Raw genomic sequence first — 20,782 nt, 5'->3', positions numbered from 1 at the left:
AGAAAGTACCTCGTTTGGGTTGGAGCTCCCAAAGGCCGACGTCCTCAACCCTTCAGCCCTACATCCGTCCCTCACAGCTACTGACATGTATGGAGAAAACTTTTAAAATCCCGGACAACGTCGCTACTCGAAACAGTCTCACTGTATTGATTTACGCATTTAAAAAAAAAAAAAAAAAAAAAAAAAAAAAAGATTCCGCGCCATAATAAATATTTCATAACAATACTCTGGCATGCAGGCGAGCACAGTTTAAATTTGAACATTTTTCCACATAGCCTAAAGAGCTAGTCCACCATATGCACATTCCCACTGATTGATACAAGCAAAATAAGTACATAAACAAACGGCAATAAGATTCCAACCAACAGCCACATTGACGATTACAGCTTTTAAATTGTTCTAGATTTTGGGTTATATTGCTTTGCAATGATATCATGATAGAAACTGTCATGTAACAATTTAGCGAACCGCCTAAAAAGGACACGCACGATTCGAACCGGAAGCCAGTAACCCATTCCACACCCAAATCCAATTTATTGCATGTGATGCCCTTGCCCCTTTCCTCTTCTTTCACGGGGCCAGCGTCCACGCCAACGGCAGGCTGGTGCTCAAACTCATTCATAGCAAACCTGCTGCTTTACGGATGGTTTATTACAAAAGGGTTTTTGGAGAGCGTCCCCCTGACGAGGCGTGCGCGCCGGAGACCCTTCAAACCGCAGGCTCGCGTGTCTTCATGTACGGTGTCCTATCTTTAATACGCAAGAGAAAGTTCATTCAGATTCAAGTTCATATACACACAGAAGTAATAAAACACACTTTAAGTGTAAAATTCATATAACTGCCGAACATTGCTAACTCCTCCCTAAAAACTTCAGATTTGTCACTTTCTTTCCATTAACTTGGTATGGAGTTGAAACTCAAACTGATCATTTCGAACATGAAAAAGGACAAACCAAAGCAATTTGGGCCCTCGTTACCATTGCCACAAGAAATTAAGCCGTATAAAAAACCCACAATGCCTCCTAATTAGTTACGCGACCGATTTGCAGACAACTGATCAATATCGACATTAAAACGACAAGAACGACGATTATCTACTCTAACAAACTGTTAAAGTTTACCACAAAAACATTTATATTAAACTCTTACAAATCTGATTTGAATCTTATGTATAAATGCATAAAAGAAGGGAGAGTGCTGTATGTTGCAAGCCTAGCCTATCAGACGGCGCGTCCGTAACTGTGCAATGGCCATACCTTTAACCCTGTAAAATAAACATCCGAACGAGACGCATGCGTTTCCGGTCTCGCCACGGGCAGAATGGCACCTGTACCAAGCCCCGTTTGCCCATGGGTAATGCTACTGCTACACAAAACCATCAGCTTATGAAAGCCTGTTAGATCAAGTGGAATATGCTTATAGAGTTGTAAATATTTATATATTTTTTTTTTTATACATCTATGTGTGTGTTAATATAAAAAAACGAGGCATTTACAGCAGTTCGCTCCTAGATTTCCCTTTACAATTCAGTGGCTTGCCATGAGACATGAACTCACATTCACACACACACACACACACACACACACACACACACACACACACACACACACACACACACACACACACACACACACACACACACACACACACACACAAGCGCACAAAACGGTAGCGGGTAATGGGCATGTATACCCAGGTCACCTCGTTTGTAAAAGACTGAGAGGAGAGTCCAAATACGACCATAAAAAGGAGACAAAACAAGTCAACCCCCCCCCCCCCACCCCCACCCGGACATGCAAGCCCCGCCCCCGCCCCACCCCAAAAGACATGTGACAAGATTCAGCCAATTGCGGCTTGAGGTAAAAGTAGACAGAGTCCAGCTTAGCTAAGAGAGCCAGAGCTGCCCTGACCAATGGCGCAGGTTTGCTCACACTCAGTGTATATTACAAATTAAAAACATTCAAAATCAAAACAAGAAAAGAAAGTGTTAAAAATGGCTCAAATTGATTTTTTTCTCTGTGCATTGGAGGCAGGAAGCCTCTCAGTGCAGGACTGCTGGTAGAGGTTGGTTCTTCCGAGGCCGACCGATTTCGACTGGATTGACAGATGGCCCCCTGGGTTCAGAACTGCTTGGCTGCAGACGACGACGCGATAGAGAAACAGGAAGAGGAAGAGAGAGAGAGACAGATCGAAGAGGGAGTGTAGAAGTGCGTCTCCTGCTGGCTGACGTCAGGCGAAGTACATAGTGTGCTGGGTGTCATAGTGAATCTGGACCGCCTTCGCCAGGGCCTGAGGGTCTCGGCCGTTACTCTGTCCTGATACGTGACTTCCTTCAGCGCTGCGGAGAGAAGAGGACACAGGAAGCATTAAAGCTTTTTCACATCTGTCTTTAGTGTGTGTAATGCTGCTGTTTGAGCAGGAAAGAGATTTCCCTCCAGCGGGAGTTCTTCTCTAAATCTGTTTCTGAACTCCTGAAACGCCTCCATCTTGAGTTTTCTTCACAATATTCCTCATTTAAATAATTAATGCGCAGAATAAAGGGGCGGGGCCTGGTTGAGTTAGTTAGTAGTGTGTTGAAACTGGCGGTTATGGTAAGGGGCGGGGCATTTCCCAAACACCAATCAAAACACGCTGCTCCAGCCAACCAATCAGAGCACATTGTGCTTTTCAGAAGGAGGGGCTTCATAGAGACAGGAACTAAACAGGTGCGTTTCCCAAAAGCATCGTTAATCAACTTTGATCAAGTTCTGTCGTTACCAACATAGTTGAACGATCCGGCACTAACAGGTGGTTGGAACAACAGAAATGACATGTGGAATTAAACAGATCATGCTCTTGGGCACAATAAGCAAGCTAACATTCAGCACATTCTATAGCTTTCATCCAATTTAAATATATATAGATACATACACACACATTTAATCTATATATTTTAGCATGGGAACCCCAGAGAATGACACATGAGGGAAACTCATCAAATAAAGCAAAACAACAGTGACGTAGTCTTCGGTTCCCAACAGCAGCTGCTGACTGAATGAACCACATGTGCTGTATAAGAGAGTAAAGTACACTAATCATGAAAGACTTTCTGGTGTATATTAACTATAATAATATTAAATCAGGGTTTCTGCAGGTTTTATGAAGGTAAATTTAAGACCTTTTTAAGACCAAATAAAGAAAACTTAAAGCAACATTTAATGCCATGACTATGAATTTCCTTTTTAAGGCCTTCATTTGCGAAAGGGTGAATAAAGACTTTCCCCAAGACCCGCAGAAACCCTGTTAAATACATTAATTGCAATCTTGAGCCAATTAATTAGCAGAAGTCATTACTCGTCCACCTGCACGTGACGTCCAGTTTCAGGAAACAGTCGTGACTAGTTAGTTTCTACAACGATACATCATCTAGCTGGTTAAGCAGTGCGTTACGCTGTTGTACGGGAAACTCACCAGAGCGTTTCTGACAGACTGGGAAGAGAGGAGCTGCAACTATGTCAAATATGGGAAAAATAATGTGTTTTTTGAACATTCAAGATTGAAAACCTGTTCTAGAAGAGCCCCAAAACATCCATTGGTTAACCTCACAAGAACTTCCTACTTTAGTGCTGATATACCTGTCATGGTCTTTGTCCACCAAGTGGTAACGGGCACGGAACGCCACGAGCCGGGCGTAGTAGGCTGGTGCTGGGATGGAGACGGAGCGGGTGCAGCGCACGTAGGTGTGGCAGAGCTGGTAAGTCAAGAGCTGCAGTTCGTCGGCGGTGAAACAGTTGTCATCCCACAAGACGTGATAGTGAGAGGGACGGCTAGTGCCCTATGGGAGGAAGAGGAAATGCAAATGCATGAAAAGCTATGAACGGACAAATGCATGAAGCAACCGTTCTGCGACTCACCTGGATTCCAGCATGGCTGCACAGGTAGAAGTCAAACTCTGAGGGGTGTGTGATGGTGCTGTCCACTGTAGTGCCTGCTGGGACATTGCCACTCTTCCCGACCTGAGTCAACGCAAAGAAACTTGTATGCAAGATCGATACGCAACTGTTCAAAAGGTTTGGGGCTGTAAGAAGGATCATGTGACACTGAAGACTGGAGTAATGATGCTGAAAATTCAGCTTTGATCACAGGAATAAATTACACTTTACTATATATTCACATAGAAAACAGCTGATTTACACTGGAATAATATTTCACTATTTTACTGTAGTTTTGATCAAATAAATGCAGCTTTGGTGAGCAGAAGACTTTCAAAAACATTTAAAATATGTTGCCGACCCCAGACTTTTGAATGGTAGTGCACACTTAACAGTGCTCATCACGAACAACAGCGGAAACTCACCCTCTCGGCTTTATCAGAGCAAAAGAGGCGAGTGTGGTGACGTTTCTGCACTACGATGTAGGTGATTCCCGGTCTGTAATCCTCTTCGAGACTGATGCAAGCTTTCCTGATGGCGATCAGCTCCGGCCAGGCGACCTGCACAAGACGATAAACAATATCAACTGAAGAATAACAACAAAACATGAAATTATGATTTCAAGATGGATAAATTACATTCAAATAAAACCAGCTTTCAAATATCATCAATGCAGTTTAAGTTCACCCAAAAATTAAACTTCTGTCAGCATTTACTTGCCCTCATTTCATTCAAAATAACTTCATTTGGGTTCTGAAGATGAACAAAAGTCTTATGGATTTTTTAATGAAACCCGAGCGATTTTTACAGCATTCAAATATGGTAAACGGAAGCTCAAGCATGAGAACCAATGAGGTTCGCTTCATTTTATGTTCATTGATCAAAGTGAATAAAAGCCTAAAATAAATCTGCTCATCATATAAAGTGATCGTGTCTCTTCAGAACACTCCGTTCATATGGATTTATTTTAAAATCTCTTTATGAACATTTTGAAGTGGGTTTTGGGTGAATAGAGGTCAATATAGAGGGACAATTTCATTAAAAATATCTTCATTCGTGATCCGAAGACAAACACGAGACATGCAGGGTAGGAACAACATGAGGGCGAGTAAATGACGGTGTGAACCACAGCTCTGATGACTCACCTGCTTCATCTGGCCCTCAGAAACTCCTCCGCGGTAGTAGATGATGCGCGTGGGCTTAAACCGGGTCGACTTGTAGAACTGAATGAGGAGCTCTCGCACCATGTTGGTGAGATCCTGGATGACCTCCTGACTGAAGAGCTGCTCCTGGGACAGATCCTGGCGTGAAGTCTGCACCCGCACGGTGGCACAGTAGCGGCTGGGGTGTCCGTCCATGCTCCCCACCACCGCCGCAATGGACGGCTTCTTCCCGTCGCCCGCGGGTGGGTGAGTGACATCTGCGCCCAAGAAGATGACCGGCTGCTGGAACACAGAGGGCCTGACGGACAGAAAGAGAAAGAGTAGTCAATCCTGTTGCTAGGTGACATGGTTATTTTTTTAGTTTTATTGCAAGCATTGTTTGGGCCACACTCTCATCATTTACATTTGATATTTCAATCTGAATCACAACAGAAAAAAAAAGAAAAAAAAAAAAAGAAAGAGGATTTGATCAAAACTTCATCCCAGAGATGAAATCTGAATCTTTTCTTCTGTATACTTCACTGTGAAGTACTTTAGACGGCTTTTACAGCATAATAAACACAACCCACCTCTGATGTGGCACCAGCACATTGTTGATGCCCCCTAGTTTGGCGTTGATCTTCAGACAGAGGTTGGACAGCGTCTGAGGGGACGTCTTCACCACGTTTTTCACCTGCACGCACTGAGTGGCCATTCCCAGCAGAGTGTCTCCCACACGCTTCACCTCCGCTGGAGAAACACAAAAACTCTTCAGCATTACAGTGTCAAATTCTCGGATATTTCTTTGCTTTCAGTCCCTTTACCATAGACGGGCGTTTTCCCCGGCAGAATGACCACAATGAGCTGTAGTCCCACGTAAGACATCTTGAGATGCTTGAACATGGGCTCCACGCTGTCTGCGCCCTGGGCGTACTTGCAGAAGCAGGGCTGGCCTTGAATCGGCATCCCAGCATCCTTGGAGATCTTGCGCAGCTGGTCGGTGAAGCTCCTAACACACACACACACACACACACACACACACAGAGAGGAATCTTTAGCAAAGGTGAAAACACGAGAAACATGCAGCAAATTATAAAAAAGGTCCTTACTTGAGCAGATCCTCTCTGCACTGTTTCTGCGGGGCGAAGCAGGCGACGGCCCACACCTTGATCTCAATACCCGCATAAAACTGCTTTCCTCTCATGTCCCAGACACCCTGGTTGGGTGTGGCCACCGTCTTGTTCTGAGGAGAGAGTCCCTACACTCTTAGTGAACCCCTCGGCTCGTCACCTGATACACACTCCACCCAACATCCTCCACTGCCAACCCATCAAACCCAAATCAACCTGGACTAACAGCAGACAGTAGCGTACACAGAAAGACCCACTCCTAACCTCCTTATTGGTTAAACACAGATGTTTTAATAATGTAATAGAGTTATAGAAAGAAATTAGTCTAGAAATGCAGTACAAATCAGCTGTAAAGGTCAAGCATGAAGCAAGTAATTAATGCAATAATACATCATTTATTTATGTATTTAGGAAATGCATCTGAATGTCAATACAGGAGTTATTTGAATTTAATACAGTAAAGAACTGCTCCAATGTTCAGGGTTTAAAGGTCATCAGTAACGGTTCTAAATGTTTAAATATAATGGAATATATCTTAATATAATATAATCAAATAAAATAACATTACAAAAATAAATAAATATAATAAAAAATAATATAATCAATTATTATATTATATTTAAAAATTAAATTACAATATAATCAAATATATAATGTAATAAAATATAATAATTTACATGATATAATACAATATAAAATATCATACAAGTTATGTGATTATATTGCACTATAAAATAAAATGAAAATAAAATAAATAACAACACAGGAAAAGCCCTGAAGACTGAAGCATCAAAACATACATTAAGATAAACGTTTCATTCAAAAGCACTCATAACAAACACACAAGCAAAGATGATATTAATAACAGTAACTCAATTTTTAATTGAGCTCATTAAAATTAATTAGTGACAATGTTGACTGCCCACACATTAAGTGCACAGTATAAGTGTCAGTGATTAAGTAAAATGTGATGTTGCAGATCTCTTTACATGCAAGTGTTTCTACTCAACCAAAACAACTGGTTCTGTTAGCAAAGAGAGAGAGAGCAATCACTCAAGAGGTCATTCACAGGAACGAAGATAAGACTCTACTGAGAGGTTAGAAATATTCCCAATATTCAGATGAACAATGATGCTGCTTCTCTAGTGATGAGCATCATCTCACATCCATTAGTGGAAGTTAAAATGAGATGTTGATGTACAGTTTTAGTCTCAAGCAATAGCAAAGAGCCTACGGTCGGAGGACTATAGCAGTATTCATCACGATGATCGAGTCTCAACATCATCCGAGATGTTAAAACAGATTTGTTTCAAGCTGCTGAACAGCATTAACCAAAACACACCAGTGGAGTCTGATCATTTTTCCTTTGGTTAGTCCATTCATCCCACGACAGCACACACACACACACACACACACACCGCTCCCGACCCACCCGCACTCACCGGCACCCGAGCCCCAGTACTCACCCTGCTACAGTCCCTCCCAGTGTCTGTACTCACCCGGCCCCCATACTGAAGCATGGGCGCTGGGAGGACCCGCCCAGTCACCTCGGTCATGTCATTGTGCACCACGATACCAAACTCTTTCAGGTACGGGTCGGGCCCGCCCACCATGCTGTTGCTTTTGACCTGGAAGGATTTACAGGAGCTTTAGTGGTGAAAGCAGTCAAGTTACAACTACATATTTTTTATTTTTAAATAATAATAATAATAATAATAATAATAATAATAATAATATTATATATATTTTTTTTTTTTTTAACCCTCTGGAGTCTGAGGCTGATTTGGGGCCTGGAGAAGTTTTGACATGCTCTGACATTTGTGCTTTTTTCAGTTGTTCATAAACATATAAATGACAAAAGTGTCATTACACTGTATTCAGCACAAACTAGGCTACAATAATATGTGAGGAACATGTATGTACATGTTTGTGTTTTTGAAGGAATAACGTTTATGCGTGGTTATTGAAAAAACAAAAACCTTAAGTCACTGAAATAAGGCCAAAAAAAGTATATTAAATCTGTGTTCACAAGACTTCTGGGTATTGGAGACTGTAGACTAGAGTTTTTGCTTCAGAATTATATAAAAATTATGCTGCCTACTCCTTCATATAAAACAATATATTGATTTAGTTTTTGTAAGACACTTTTTGCCAAGAAACACAGTATGCGTGGAGGCGTGAATCACCACTGAATAATGGGCCATTCTCACCTGAGAAGACAAAAGAATTGCATAGTAATGAGCTGAAATGACTTGCATATTAATGAGGCATTTCAGTCAGGTAGGCTGTGAAAAAAACCTTCTGTGATGTCTCAAGCTCATCATGATATATGAAACATACAGAAAAATATTATTACAATATAAAGTAATGGTTTTATATTATACTTTAAAATATAATGTATTTCTGTGATGCAAAGAGTCTGAATATAGGCTTTTAGTTTAAAAGCATGCACATTTGGAGAAATATTGGATTCTCATATGCTTATATCAATTTTCTATACAGAGGAGTTATATTTATTTAATATTCATTGTCATTACTATGAGCGCTGGTGTTTTCAATTCATCCTTGAAGTCAGAGGGCGCTCGCTGTGCATTTTTAGTCCACAAATTCATCTAAAAGAAGAAGAGGCTATTCCATGAATGGAGTTTCCAATTCATACTGCAGCCGGAGGGCGCTAAAGAAACAAAAACTCATCTAAAATTCATCTATAGAAGAAAAGAAAACAGGAACTAACTGCATGTCTTCTAGAGCTCCCTAACCATGACTTTTACATCCAGATAAACACTTTTCAAGACAATAAATACACGATTGAGACGATGAATGCATGTATTGCCTCTGAATTTGCGTCTGAATAGCGCTGGCTCCGTGGGCGTGGCCGCATTAGCGGATAAATGAGCTGAATCACGGACTTCTGACATGGCTCTCTTTTCATACAGATTACATAAACACAGAAGGTTTGTTTTCGATTTGACTTACATGATTTAAAATCTGACATCTTAACGTTTTTTTAGACATAAGAGTCATTTTTCTGTGATTAGTATTCACTAAGTTACAGTTCATTTTCTGAGAACTATCAGATTGGACTTCGTTCAGAGGGAGAGGAGAAATCACGCATCATGTTAGTTTTCTTTATTTTACAAAAAGCACAACATTGTGTTTTTACTCTGAGTGTATACAAATAAATGAAGATATGCTATAGTTTCAATTGATATATTACTTATGTCTCTATGACAAAAAATGACGGAGTATTTTAAGTCTGTTTTGCTGCAATGTGAAAAAAAACCTGCAAAACGCGCCGGCGCGTTTTCAGACCTCAGAGAGTTAAGTGAGTGGCTCCTTTAACTTCTCATTATCGACCATTGATCATTATTGATTCACTCACCAGTCTGCTGATCTCTTCCTGTCTGTCTGGGGCGGAGCGGGCCGTAGCTTTGATCATGGTCGAGGTCTGGTTATCTGTTAGCTTCTTTATACAGCGCTGTCCCGCCACGATGTTACAAACCTTCACGGAGGATACAAGACAAGAGTCAAACAATCACATTCACTTCTGTACATGTGAATGCTGGGAAAACGCCTCATATGATGGGCATGACTCTTACCTCAAGGGGCAGGTAGGTGTGCTTTTGTTCCTGCCCCACCTGGAGGCAGGGCAGATGGGGGTATTTGAGCTGCAGGCTGTACTTTTGTTTGAAATACTGGGCGACGGTGCACTCCATAGCTTGTCCGTTCTCAAGCTGCAAAGGAAATCTGCAGGAACGCACAGAAAAGAAGAGGAAATGTAACTGGTGGGTATATAATAATGCATAAACATCACATTTTTTGCAAACACTGATAAAACGTTGAAGACACTAACGTCTGATGGCTGGCAGGGCGGCGCGTGACGTTACACACACGGTACTTCCTCTTCATCTGGCCGCAGTGTGTGACCTCCACTTTCAGTCCTAAACACACAATGACATTAGCTCAGCGATTAAGTACACAAGAAGAACTGAAGCAGTTTTGGCCCTTGATGTAATGCAAAATAATTAATACTTTTAATCAGCAAGGATGCATTAAATTGATCAAAAGTGACAGTACAGACATTCATAACGTTACAAAAGATTCTATTTCAAATAAACAGAACTTTCTATTCATCAAAGAATCCTGAAAAATAAAGTGTATCAGTTTCCACAAAAACAGTATGAAGCAGCACAACTGTTTTCAACATCTGCTTGAACCACAGGAATAAAATACATTTTACAACACATTAGAGCTGCACAATTCTGGATTAATTGAGAATTATGATTTTTTTTTTTTTTTTTAAATAGATTGCGATTCTCCTACGAAACAAAATAACATGTAATTTACTAGAGATTCTGACAAAATGTTATAATTGCTGCAGTCTATTTAATGAATTAGAATTCATTATTCTTTTTTAAATCGGTTTGAGTGAATGATTCAATGACTCACTCAAAGCCTTTACTTGTTTCATTACTGGATGAATCAGTGTTTTTGAATGAATCTGTTGAATGAATGATTCAATGACTCACTCATAAGAGGCTTGTTCGTGATGCATTGGCGCTGCGCACACTGATCGGCGTATGACATCACAGTACCGCGAGAACGTCTGGAGAGCATACGACTCCTTATGATTTTGAATCGGTACTTTGATGTCAAACGCCGATCATCTGACCAGCGCCGATGCATCTAGAAAAAGCCTAAAGACTTCACTTGTTTCATTACGAGATGAATCCGTGTTTTTGTACGAATCTCTTGAATGAATGATTCAATGTCAAATACATTTAAGTCTCTTGTCGCCACCTACTGGTGTAACGATGTAATAAGGAAAAATCACTTTTTGAAGCAACTTCAAATAAAGACTGTATCAATTTTGATCTCTACTGTAGACATCAGTGTTTATATCTGAACTATAAACGTTTATCCCTGTGATAATCTGAATTATTGTAAGACAGAAATAATGTTACTGTGTGGTTGTTTGTGAAGCTGTTTCATACCTATATATGACACCTGCTCTCTCTGGGTCAGCGGCAGCGCCAACTCAGATCCCAGTGTTCGCTGTGATCGTACTTGTTAAAGGTTTAATAGACAAATTGGTAATTGTGCAGCTCTACAATATATTACAATACTTTAATAAATTATTATAACTTCATAATATTACTGTTTTTACTGTATTTTTGATCAAATAAATGCAGCCTTGGTGAGCAGAAGAGCCTCTTCAAAAACATTTTTTAAAAATATCTTACATACCCTTAAACTTTTGAACAGAAGTGTACTTCCCAGCAATAAATGACATCATGAACCTGCTTCAATCCTCACCTCGGATCTCCTTGGTGAACTTGACACGTTGTGAATCTGTGAGGGGTTTGGTCTGCTCATTGATGTTCTGGATGTCCAGAACCTCACACATGAACTCGATGACAGGCTGGGCTCGGTAGAAGGCTGTAGCTGACACTGGAGTGTGTGTGAGGGGGAAAAAAATAATTAAAAATGGCCAACAGATGCATAGTAACACATAGAAAACTTTGGAAGACAAAACATACCATCTATGTTGAGCATCATGTTCCACATCGCTGGACGGACCGACTGATGGAAACCGAACCAAACCTCCCTCCCTCCTCCCAGCGGGTGATAGTATCCCTCTGGTGGTGAGAAGAAGGAACGACCGACTGGAGTGTACCTGTGTCAGAGGGTGCCAAAGACGTCAGGTCAGGGAAAATTTGAGCTTACACAACAATTTTAGGGTGTGTTCACACTTCTGATACATTCAGTCCTGGTTCACTTAGACCGTTTTAACACCAAACATAAATTCAATTCTATTAACATTTATTTGTATAGCGCTTTTCACAATACATATCGTTTCAAAGCAGCTTTACAGAGAATGCATGTCAACATTACAATTAAGATAAAGATATACAGCTTTTATGTTGTGTGTTTTGTGACAGAACTCGCTGAACATCTGAGCTACATGCGCTTGCCGTACTGTTTCGACATTGTATTTTTACCAGACCTCGGATCAATTTTATAAAGTTGTAGATATTTAATGACACATTTGTATAATAAAATAAGAAGAGTTGTCTCTTATTGGCATGATTATTCAAGCTCTACATAAAACAAACCCTACGATTTAATAAAACATCATATTATATTTAAAGGTTGCTTTGTTAATATCATTAAATAGATTACACTTTCAATAAAACATTCACAATTGTTCAATTCAAAACAGTGAATCATTATGAAAAACAGTTCAGTTGATTCAAAGTTTCCTTTCTCCCACATCACTACATCTTGTGACATCATCACGTCCTGTTTTTGGTTCATTTAGATGTCTTTGCCCCATGTTGGGTTCATATTTCAGACAAACTGCAACAGAGACCCTAAACACGTTTCACACTTGACCCGCACTAACAGATCAATCGCACCAGAGTTCGTTTCAATCGAACCAAACCTGCCGAACGCTTACCGCATGGAGGGCAGGTGACGAGTGATGACGTCCAGAGCCTGAACAGAGTCCTCCGGGACCTCGTTCAGGTGACCGGACAGAGCTTCCAGGAGCATCTGCAGACTCACCACCGACACCCACTGCAGAGACACCTTGAAGGTCTGATCCTTCCCCTCGCCTGGCAACGTCACCTCCAGATCCACCTGCAGCACACGTCAAGAATGCTCCAGTTAAATGGAGTTTAACACAATGAAAAGCAGGTACATTATTAGATGTTTGTTCACGCTTTCATTACCCGGTCCCGGCCGATGGGTAGCGGATGCGCCGTATACATGTTCCTCTTGCCATCATACCCAGGCTGTCTGTCCCCGAAGATCTGCATCTTAAAGTGTCTCACCATCGTGTCCACCACCTCTCTGTGGAACAAAACAGAACCCAACCTTCAACACGCGCAATAACTTCAACACGCTACTAATTATAGCTGAATTATTAATGTCAATTTCCACATATACACACCCTGAATAATTAAATAAACACACTATTATTCAAACATTTGGGGTCAGTAAAATTTGTAGGATTTTGTTTTAAAAAATTATATAAATTATAATATTATGCACCTGTTGACCCTGCGGGGTCGCTTTTCAGGCTTGATGTCGATGTCGTAATGGTAGACGTCGATCTTGGGGATCTGCACCTGGAAGTGATTGGCCAGCAGGCGAATCGGCTTCCCCACCGTACCCAATCCGGGCCGGCGCGGTGGCTGGAAGAGGGAGGGAGGGGCAGGCGGGCCTGGAAGAAAAACACATCATTGGGTTCAGATGAAGCCTGAAGACAAGTCTGAACCTTCTTTAACATCCTCCACTGAGATCTGCGACACACCGACATGCCCTTTCCTTCATGAAAAACAGCATGTCCGGCTTTCAGACTGATCAACTGGAAAGAACAGACAATAACAACTTAAAGCGACAAGACATCCACCTTGACCTTTAACCCACCAATGGAATACAAAAACCCGCCAACAAAATAAGGAACAATAACAGCCAATCATTAATGCCCCGCCTCCAGACAGCCCCACGCGATCCGTCGGACAAAAGAGTGTGTGTCCGCCGCAGACAGACGGCAGCAGGGTCACATGGGGGGGCTGCGATGACGACATCACAACCCAAAGAAACACTTGTCTGCTAAAACACTAACTCATAAATAAAACCTATGCCCTGCAGTCAGTCATTTTATCCCTTAAAACTCATCTTTGATCACCAAAATGACATTTAAACGCTTTTTTCCTTGAAAATGTTTTTTTTTGCTTGAATGTAACTCTACACACTTCTCATTCAGAATACTGTTCTATGAATATGCAAATTAGCCCCGCCTCCACTCACTCGCACCAGTTCAGAAGTCCACTCGCTGACCGTCACACGTTGACGTGATTAGTTACAAGGCAGTTTGTGACGTCAGAAACACCAGCGATTTCAAACCATGTTTTTGAGAACACGTCTTGATGGTGTTGACTTATGAATTTGCACGTGGTTTGTCTTAAAGCATATTTAACAACACCACATAGACATATAATAGGGGTGTGACGAGATTTCTCGTCGAGGTGAGTCTCGTGATGTTGCCATGACAGAGTGTTAGGATGATTAGGAAAGAATATGCCACCGCTACGTTTACATTATGCCTCCACTGTCGTTTTTCTTTGTATTTAAATAAAAAAAACATTTAATTCAGTTGGATAACGGTCGCCGCCGCTCCATATTCACAGAGTTACGCGCGATCGTGAAAGTGAACGTAAACGTGCGCGCATTCAAACGCGATTTCAATACCCCGCATTTGAAAGCGGCTCCCTGATGAATGCAGATATCTCTCAATATGAAAGCTATCTTAGGCTGGGCAGTGTAGTTGTAACCATCTCTAGCTCTGTATCAAAGAAAAATTTGGTCTTATTTGCACTTTGAATATTGAGAGAGTGCGATTATGGTTGCACTTATTGTAAAGTGTTACCATAAAAATGAATAAGAGTTTTCTCTTAATCGTATTAAGCACAAACAATAAGGTTTCATTTGTTAACATTAGTTAATGCACTGTGAACTATCATGAACTAACAATGAATGACTATTTTTATCAACTAAGATTAATAAATACTGTAGCAAATATATTGCTCATTGCTGATGTTGGTTAATGCATTAATGTTATTAAATGAGACCTTATTGTAAAGTATTAACATTTTTATTTATACTGTTTTTATTTCTATGATCAGTTTGTGGAAAGGAGTTCAGTTAGGAGGTCAAAGGTTGTAGAAGCTCATAAATCATGTACAGTAAGGTCTGAAGAGACTGAAATCATACAGAAGTCAGTCAGTTGAGTTTGCGGCAAAACCTTTTACAGTACTTGAGTATTGTTGTCTTTTACTGCATATGATAATTCATACTCAGAAAGAACTAATGACGTTCATTAAGATGATTAGTTAAAACATTTCAAATACACCTGCAGAATATTTTTTTCTAATCATGTATTTCGCCATTGAGGATTTCTTAAAAATAGTGTGTAAAAATCTTGTCTCGTCTTGTGAACTCAATCTCGAGTCTCGTCACACCCCTGACATATAAACATTAAAGGTCCCATTCTTCGTGATCCCATGTTTCCAACTTTAGTTAGTGTGTAATGTTGTTGTTAGAGTATAAATAAAATCTGTAAAATTTTAAAGCTCAAAGTTCAATGCCAAGCGAGATATTTTATTTAACAGAAATAGCCTACAACGAACGGCCTGTTTGGACTACATCCCTCGACTTCCTTCTTTAATGACGTCACTAAAACTGTGTTTTGACTAACCTCCGCCCACAGGAATACACAAAAAAGGGGGCGTGGTCTTGTTGCGCTCCCACGGAGAAGAGCAAGAGTTGCGTTTGTAGAGTGTGTTTGTCGCCATGTCGTCGAAGCGCTGTTATTTTCATCCCGCAGTCCAATCACCTTTGTTTGGCCTTCCCATGGACGCTGTACTTAGAAATCAGTGGTTACAATTTATGTTTAACTCGGTTCCCGAAAATTATAATCCACATGTTAAACTATGTGCAGCACATTTTACTGAGGACAGCTTCCTCAATCTCAGTCAGTTTAATGCCGGATTCGCACAAAGATTATTTTTGAAAGATGGAGCAGTTCCCTCTTTGTCTGGAGAAGGCGTTGTTTGTGGACCACAACCTGTAAGTGCATTTTATTATTTACGTTGGTGCGTTTAACAGTTTCTGTAACTTATCACACAAAGGGCAACGCTGTTTAGCTTTGTTAACTAGATGGCAATTGAAACTTATCCGACCAAAACTTTTAAAAAGTGTAGTAATTCAACCGGACACCATCGATTGTTGGTGTTTGTTATGATCAGTTTAAATTATTTGTTGATTATATCTGTTGTTTACTGTTTAACCACATGCTGGTTTAGCTGCAGCCACGCGAATCATTGTTCTATGTTTAGGCCTATGTAACGTTACCTACTGTAAATAAACAGCTTACCATTGTGACACATCCTGTAAAAGACGTGTTTGCACAGGTTCTACTCGATCCTCTTCATCTATGTTCTCCGGGTCTGATTCCGGCTCAAATTGATAGGGTAAAATTAAAGACATGTTTACAATAACACTGAGCGCGTGCATCTCCCCGTTATGGTAAGAGGCGTGACCTTTCCGGGCAAGGAGCGCTAAGCTGTTGTCGAATCACAACACAGGAACCGCTGGCACAATCAGAACTCGTTACGTATTTCTGAAGGAGGGACTTCATAGAACAAGGAAGTCATCAGCCCGTTTTTATGACAGTGGAAACAGCGGTATACAGATAAGTAAATTATGTGAAAAATACTGTGTTTTTTTACACGCGAAACATGAACACATGTTATATTGCACACTATAAACACAATCAAAGCTTCAAAAAACCACGAAGAACGGGACCTTTAAAAACTTGATTTTCACCACAGGGGGGGGGATTTAATACATGATGGACAATTGAAATTAAATTCAATACTATTTAGGGCCCTATGATTTTCACAATGCAGAAAACAGAAAGAAACGCAGAATCCAGTTGCAAAAGTGGAATTTACTGCATAATGTGGAATTTTACAGAATTTTTTTTATTATTTTGGATGAATAAATCAAAAGTAGGGCTGTACACGAAATTATTAAAAAGGAATAAATCACAATATTACTTCTACTGTTTAATTTTAACAGTAAACCTCATCTTTTTGCAGGACATGTTTTCATTTAATTTTCATTTAATTCATTTAATATTTAAAAGATTAAATAAATGTATGCCTTCATTTAATTACCACCATTTTTGATAATAAATTTGTATTAATGGGGAAAAAAAACAACAACAACACACAAAACAGAATATCTGAAAACATTTCATAGGGACCCATTATAATTAATAATAATAATATTTTATTATTATTATTATTATTATAAAATAAAATTGTTAATGCATGACTTTATGATTAGTCATATTTTTTGATTATTAAAGTTTAATTAAACAGTTAAATGGAATCCAGAAAAAAAAAAAAAAAAAAAAAAAAAAATGCAGAATTTGGGAATTTGAGGGGAAAAAAGAAAAATTAAATGTATTTTATAGGGCCTTAAAATTGAAATTGTTCTTTGTTAAGCTATTAATTAATGGTAACAATTGTAACAATTTAACAATTTATTATACATGTTTTTTGATTCCTAACATTTAATTGTTAAATTAAATTGGAGAAAATAAAAACGGAAAAGAAAATTTGGGATTAAAGTTTAATTAAACCATTAAAATGGAATTAAAAAAAAAAAGAATTTGGGAATTTAAATAAATTTGATTACTTGCATTTAATTTAACCATTAAATCAGAGAACAGAAAAATTAAAATGGAAAATAGAGAATTTTGGACAAATAAAACAGAATTTGGGAAAATAAATAAATCAAACAGATTTCACAGGGCTGGACCCATCGGACACTGATCCGCAGGAAAGGCCTCAAATGATCCAACAGTCCTTTTAGGAGCTTCACTTCCTTATTTGAGTGTTTTTGGGGGATGGACGGCGACTGGCCCGTCAGAGTGATGATATGATGCACCTCTTTGTCAAACCGCTGTGTTTTGCAGGGGTCGAAGCCCCTCTCAGTCCTACACGCTCCAGTTAGCAAGACAAGCGCTGGGAAGAACAATCGGGAGCCTCTAAACCGCTCTTCCACATACTGTCCGCCTATGGCTCCCCCTCCTCTCAACGCCAACAAAGCGCTCTGGTCTACAGCACGAACACGGCCGGGTGGAGACGGGGGAAACCAGCATTCATCAAAAACCAAGAGGACTCTATATATAGGCCACTCAGCTGTTACTCTTCACACCATGATGGGCGTCAGACACCAGCTACTGCCTTCAGACTGAAATCATTTATCGAGCCTGGGCTTTCTGTGCTATCCTAATGCTTGCATTATGGGTAAAGTAACCCATGAACAAAAAGGCACTGGATTGCTTATTTGATCCAGAACATCAAACAACGGCCTTGTGGTCTAGAAATGACTTGAAGCGTAAGGGCATTTACTGAAGACTGTGAAGTGTATACTATATAGTGCGTACTTTTCTTTAAAATCATTAAGCGAATCAAGGCACTATTCCACAACAAAGGCTTGTGTACACAACACTGTAGTCACGTGACGTTGCATGTGTAGTTATAATCTTAATAACACTTTAAACTCAATTTTGTGTAAAATGTCATAACATTGGGTGATCAAAAAGAGAAGTTAAAAAATATAAGCTGCAATTACAGTTCATCACAGCAGAAGTGAAATATATTAATGCATTGCATTTTCTACACTATGTGTATTTCATGCATACAGAAAATCTGAACACTGTGCAAAGAAATACGAATAACTGGCAAATGATACAAAAACCAAGAGGACGTTAAATAGACGTGCCACTTTTTACAGCATTAGAAACATCAACTAGATCCTGTAGGTTAATTTGGCCATAAATGCAAAAGTACGAACGGTGTCTGATGGCAACAGGCTTTTGCTGTGCGCTAACGGCATAATAGACTTAAACTGAGGGGCAGCTGGACTAAAGATGACTCAGTAAAGACACGGGCAGATCACCTGGATTACACAGTGGACACTAGACATGACAAAGATATGAATCCATGTTACCGGCACACTGATCACATGATCAACACATCATCAGATCTGCTGCAGATAACTCCTGATCGTTTATATGTTTCCTATTGATTGACGGTAATTAAACAGTACTTATTAAAAGCATAACGCAAGATTGCAAAAATGTCAACATTAATAGTTGTTTCCAACACATTTTAATTTTCCATTAGTGAAAAGTGAAATTGAGAGTTTGCAATGTTTGGCGGTTGTTTAACATTGCTCATTAGTTATGCAAATGACTACATTTTGATTAAAGATTGCAATTTTTCAGCGCATTATTCAAAATAAGACCAGTGGATCAATTATGGTCATTTTGACTTCATGATGATTTTTACAACCTTGATCTGTAGTAACAGGAAAAACAAGGCTGGTGTTGGTCAGCAGAGCCACAGAACGACAACAAACACACTTTATTGTGCCGCAGATCAGAATTATGTAACGTACATTGTCATTCTTGCACTTTGACGGCAGATCTTTGTCCTGATCTCACATCTGGAGAATGGAAGTCAGATTTACAAAGAAAACATTCCCCAAAACACACAACAACTGATTTTATTCTGTTTAATATAATGTTTAAACAGTGCAGACACACTATTAATTTCCTTATGGAGTGTGCTCTCTAACAAGAGTCAATCACAAGGCTGTCCAAAAAACAAACAAACACGAACACACACACACACATCACTGATTGGATAAAACTGAAGTTAATGAGCCAGAAGATCTGCAGAGTTAATGAAAAGCAACACTTGATGTTTTCAAAAGCACAAATGCATTAACTTTGTAAACAAACAACATGAAAACAAATGCAGCTCGTGCTCAAAAACGTGGCAAATTGATGAATAGCTCTTTTAATACTGTACAAACATGGATAATTATCATGCATGTCACGATAATTAAGCCGTTTCTCAGAGGTCAGCGAGTTCACTCGTGCAGTGACAACGAGCCCAGTCCGTGTCAGAGGCGCTTAAAGTCCTGTCAGCCGTTATCCTCTGGCATGGTCAACATTTAGGCATAAACAAACGCACATGGGGATCAAACAAAGCGCCAACAATAAAAAAAACACAGACCCGCGCGCGCTTCAGCAACACCGCACGCGCGCGTCCTCGAGCTCGCGCAACACATCCATAACGACATCCGTGAACTTCTGACTAACAAACAGTCGAGAATAAAACAGCGTTCAGTCGTTTTTAAAACAGAGTTCGTGTTGTTTATAGTACAGGCTTGTTCGCGGCAGACGCGGAAGGAAGAAGCGTGTGGTTAAATCCCCCCCACACAATGCCGTCTTCCGCACTGGCTCGAGCCATTTAACGCTCATTCACTAATAAACACACACTTGTTGGCTTCACAAACACTCGTTCTCCGCGGTGGAGAGCGATTATCAACCGCTTGGTGTCGTTAGGACGGTTTTGACAAGCGGGCGCGGCGTGAAAGAGGGATTGTTTTCGTTTTTTCCGTTGAGGCCTAAACGAGCGCGCCGCCGCGGGCCCTGGTGAGGCAACGCAACGGCCCGCACTACGCTGTCACACGGCTTCATTTCCAGCACTTACCGGGTCCGAGCGCTTCCATGGCCGAGGGATCTCTCTCCGTCTCTGTCCCGGCCTGGCGGCTCCGTACCGACACTGAAATTGGGGGCGGTATCTCGAAGCTTAAGGTGGCTAATTTAAGAAATGGAAGGATGCGTAGATGTGTAGCGCTGTGCTTGCGTTGTCTTCTGAGTGATTTAAAGCAGATCCATGGGATTTGTAAGTGCGCATGCGCGGGGACGCGAAATTCGGTTGGTGGACGCGCACACTGACACGCGAAGGGAAAATGATAAAGGTTTGGTCGGTGATGTTCATTAATCCACAAGTTGTGATGTTTTAATACGTAATTTGATTTTAGGAACGCCACGTGGTTCAGTTGAGCATCTAAATCCAGGGAAAATCCGCTCTAATTTCTGTTGTAAGTCACATTTGGTACGTGTATTGGTTAATAATATCGAATATTGTGAATTTTAAAA

The 20,782-nt window shown here is 40.3% G+C and overlaps 1 protein-coding gene across 8 annotated transcripts; it reads right to left on the bottom strand.

Moving 5' to 3' along the window:
- Nucleotides 1-149: 149 nt before the first annotated feature.
- On the bottom strand, nt 150-20,521 carry ago4 (argonaute RISC component 4). Of its 8 annotated transcripts, none has more exons than XM_048201022.1 (19): nt 20,331-20,520; nt 13,240-13,411; nt 12,918-13,038; nt 12,644-12,825; nt 11,724-11,860; nt 11,500-11,634; nt 11,178-11,249; nt 10,037-10,124; nt 9,783-9,930; nt 9,566-9,685; nt 7,650-7,811; nt 6,163-6,311; nt 5,878-6,062; nt 5,644-5,803; nt 5,057-5,372; nt 4,337-4,471; nt 3,894-3,995; nt 3,615-3,814; nt 150-2,338 (listed from the first exon to the last, which is right to left on the bottom strand). In XM_048201022.1, the coding sequence occupies exons 1-19, from the start codon at nt 20,347-20,349 to the stop codon at nt 2,230-2,232; spliced, it is 2,712 nt and encodes a 903-aa protein (XP_048056979.1). In that variant the 5' UTR covers nt 20,350-20,520; the 3' UTR covers nt 150-2,229. The 8 variants fall into 8 exon arrangements, with proteins under 8 accessions (XP_048056979.1, XP_048056980.1, XP_048056982.1 ...); XM_048201023.1 differs by having other exon boundaries at nt 6,163-6,296; XM_048201025.1 differs by having other exon boundaries at nt 7,683-7,811.
- Nucleotides 20,522-20,782: the final 261 nt, after the last annotated feature.

The sequence above is a fragment of the Megalobrama amblycephala genome, linkage group LG9 (assembly GCF_018812025.1).
Source record: "Megalobrama amblycephala isolate DHTTF-2021 linkage group LG9, ASM1881202v1, whole genome shotgun sequence".
In the NCBI taxonomy this organism is placed as follows: domain Eukaryota; kingdom Metazoa; phylum Chordata; class Actinopteri; order Cypriniformes; family Xenocyprididae; genus Megalobrama; species Megalobrama amblycephala.
This window is presented reverse-complemented; position numbering and strand designations above follow the sequence as displayed.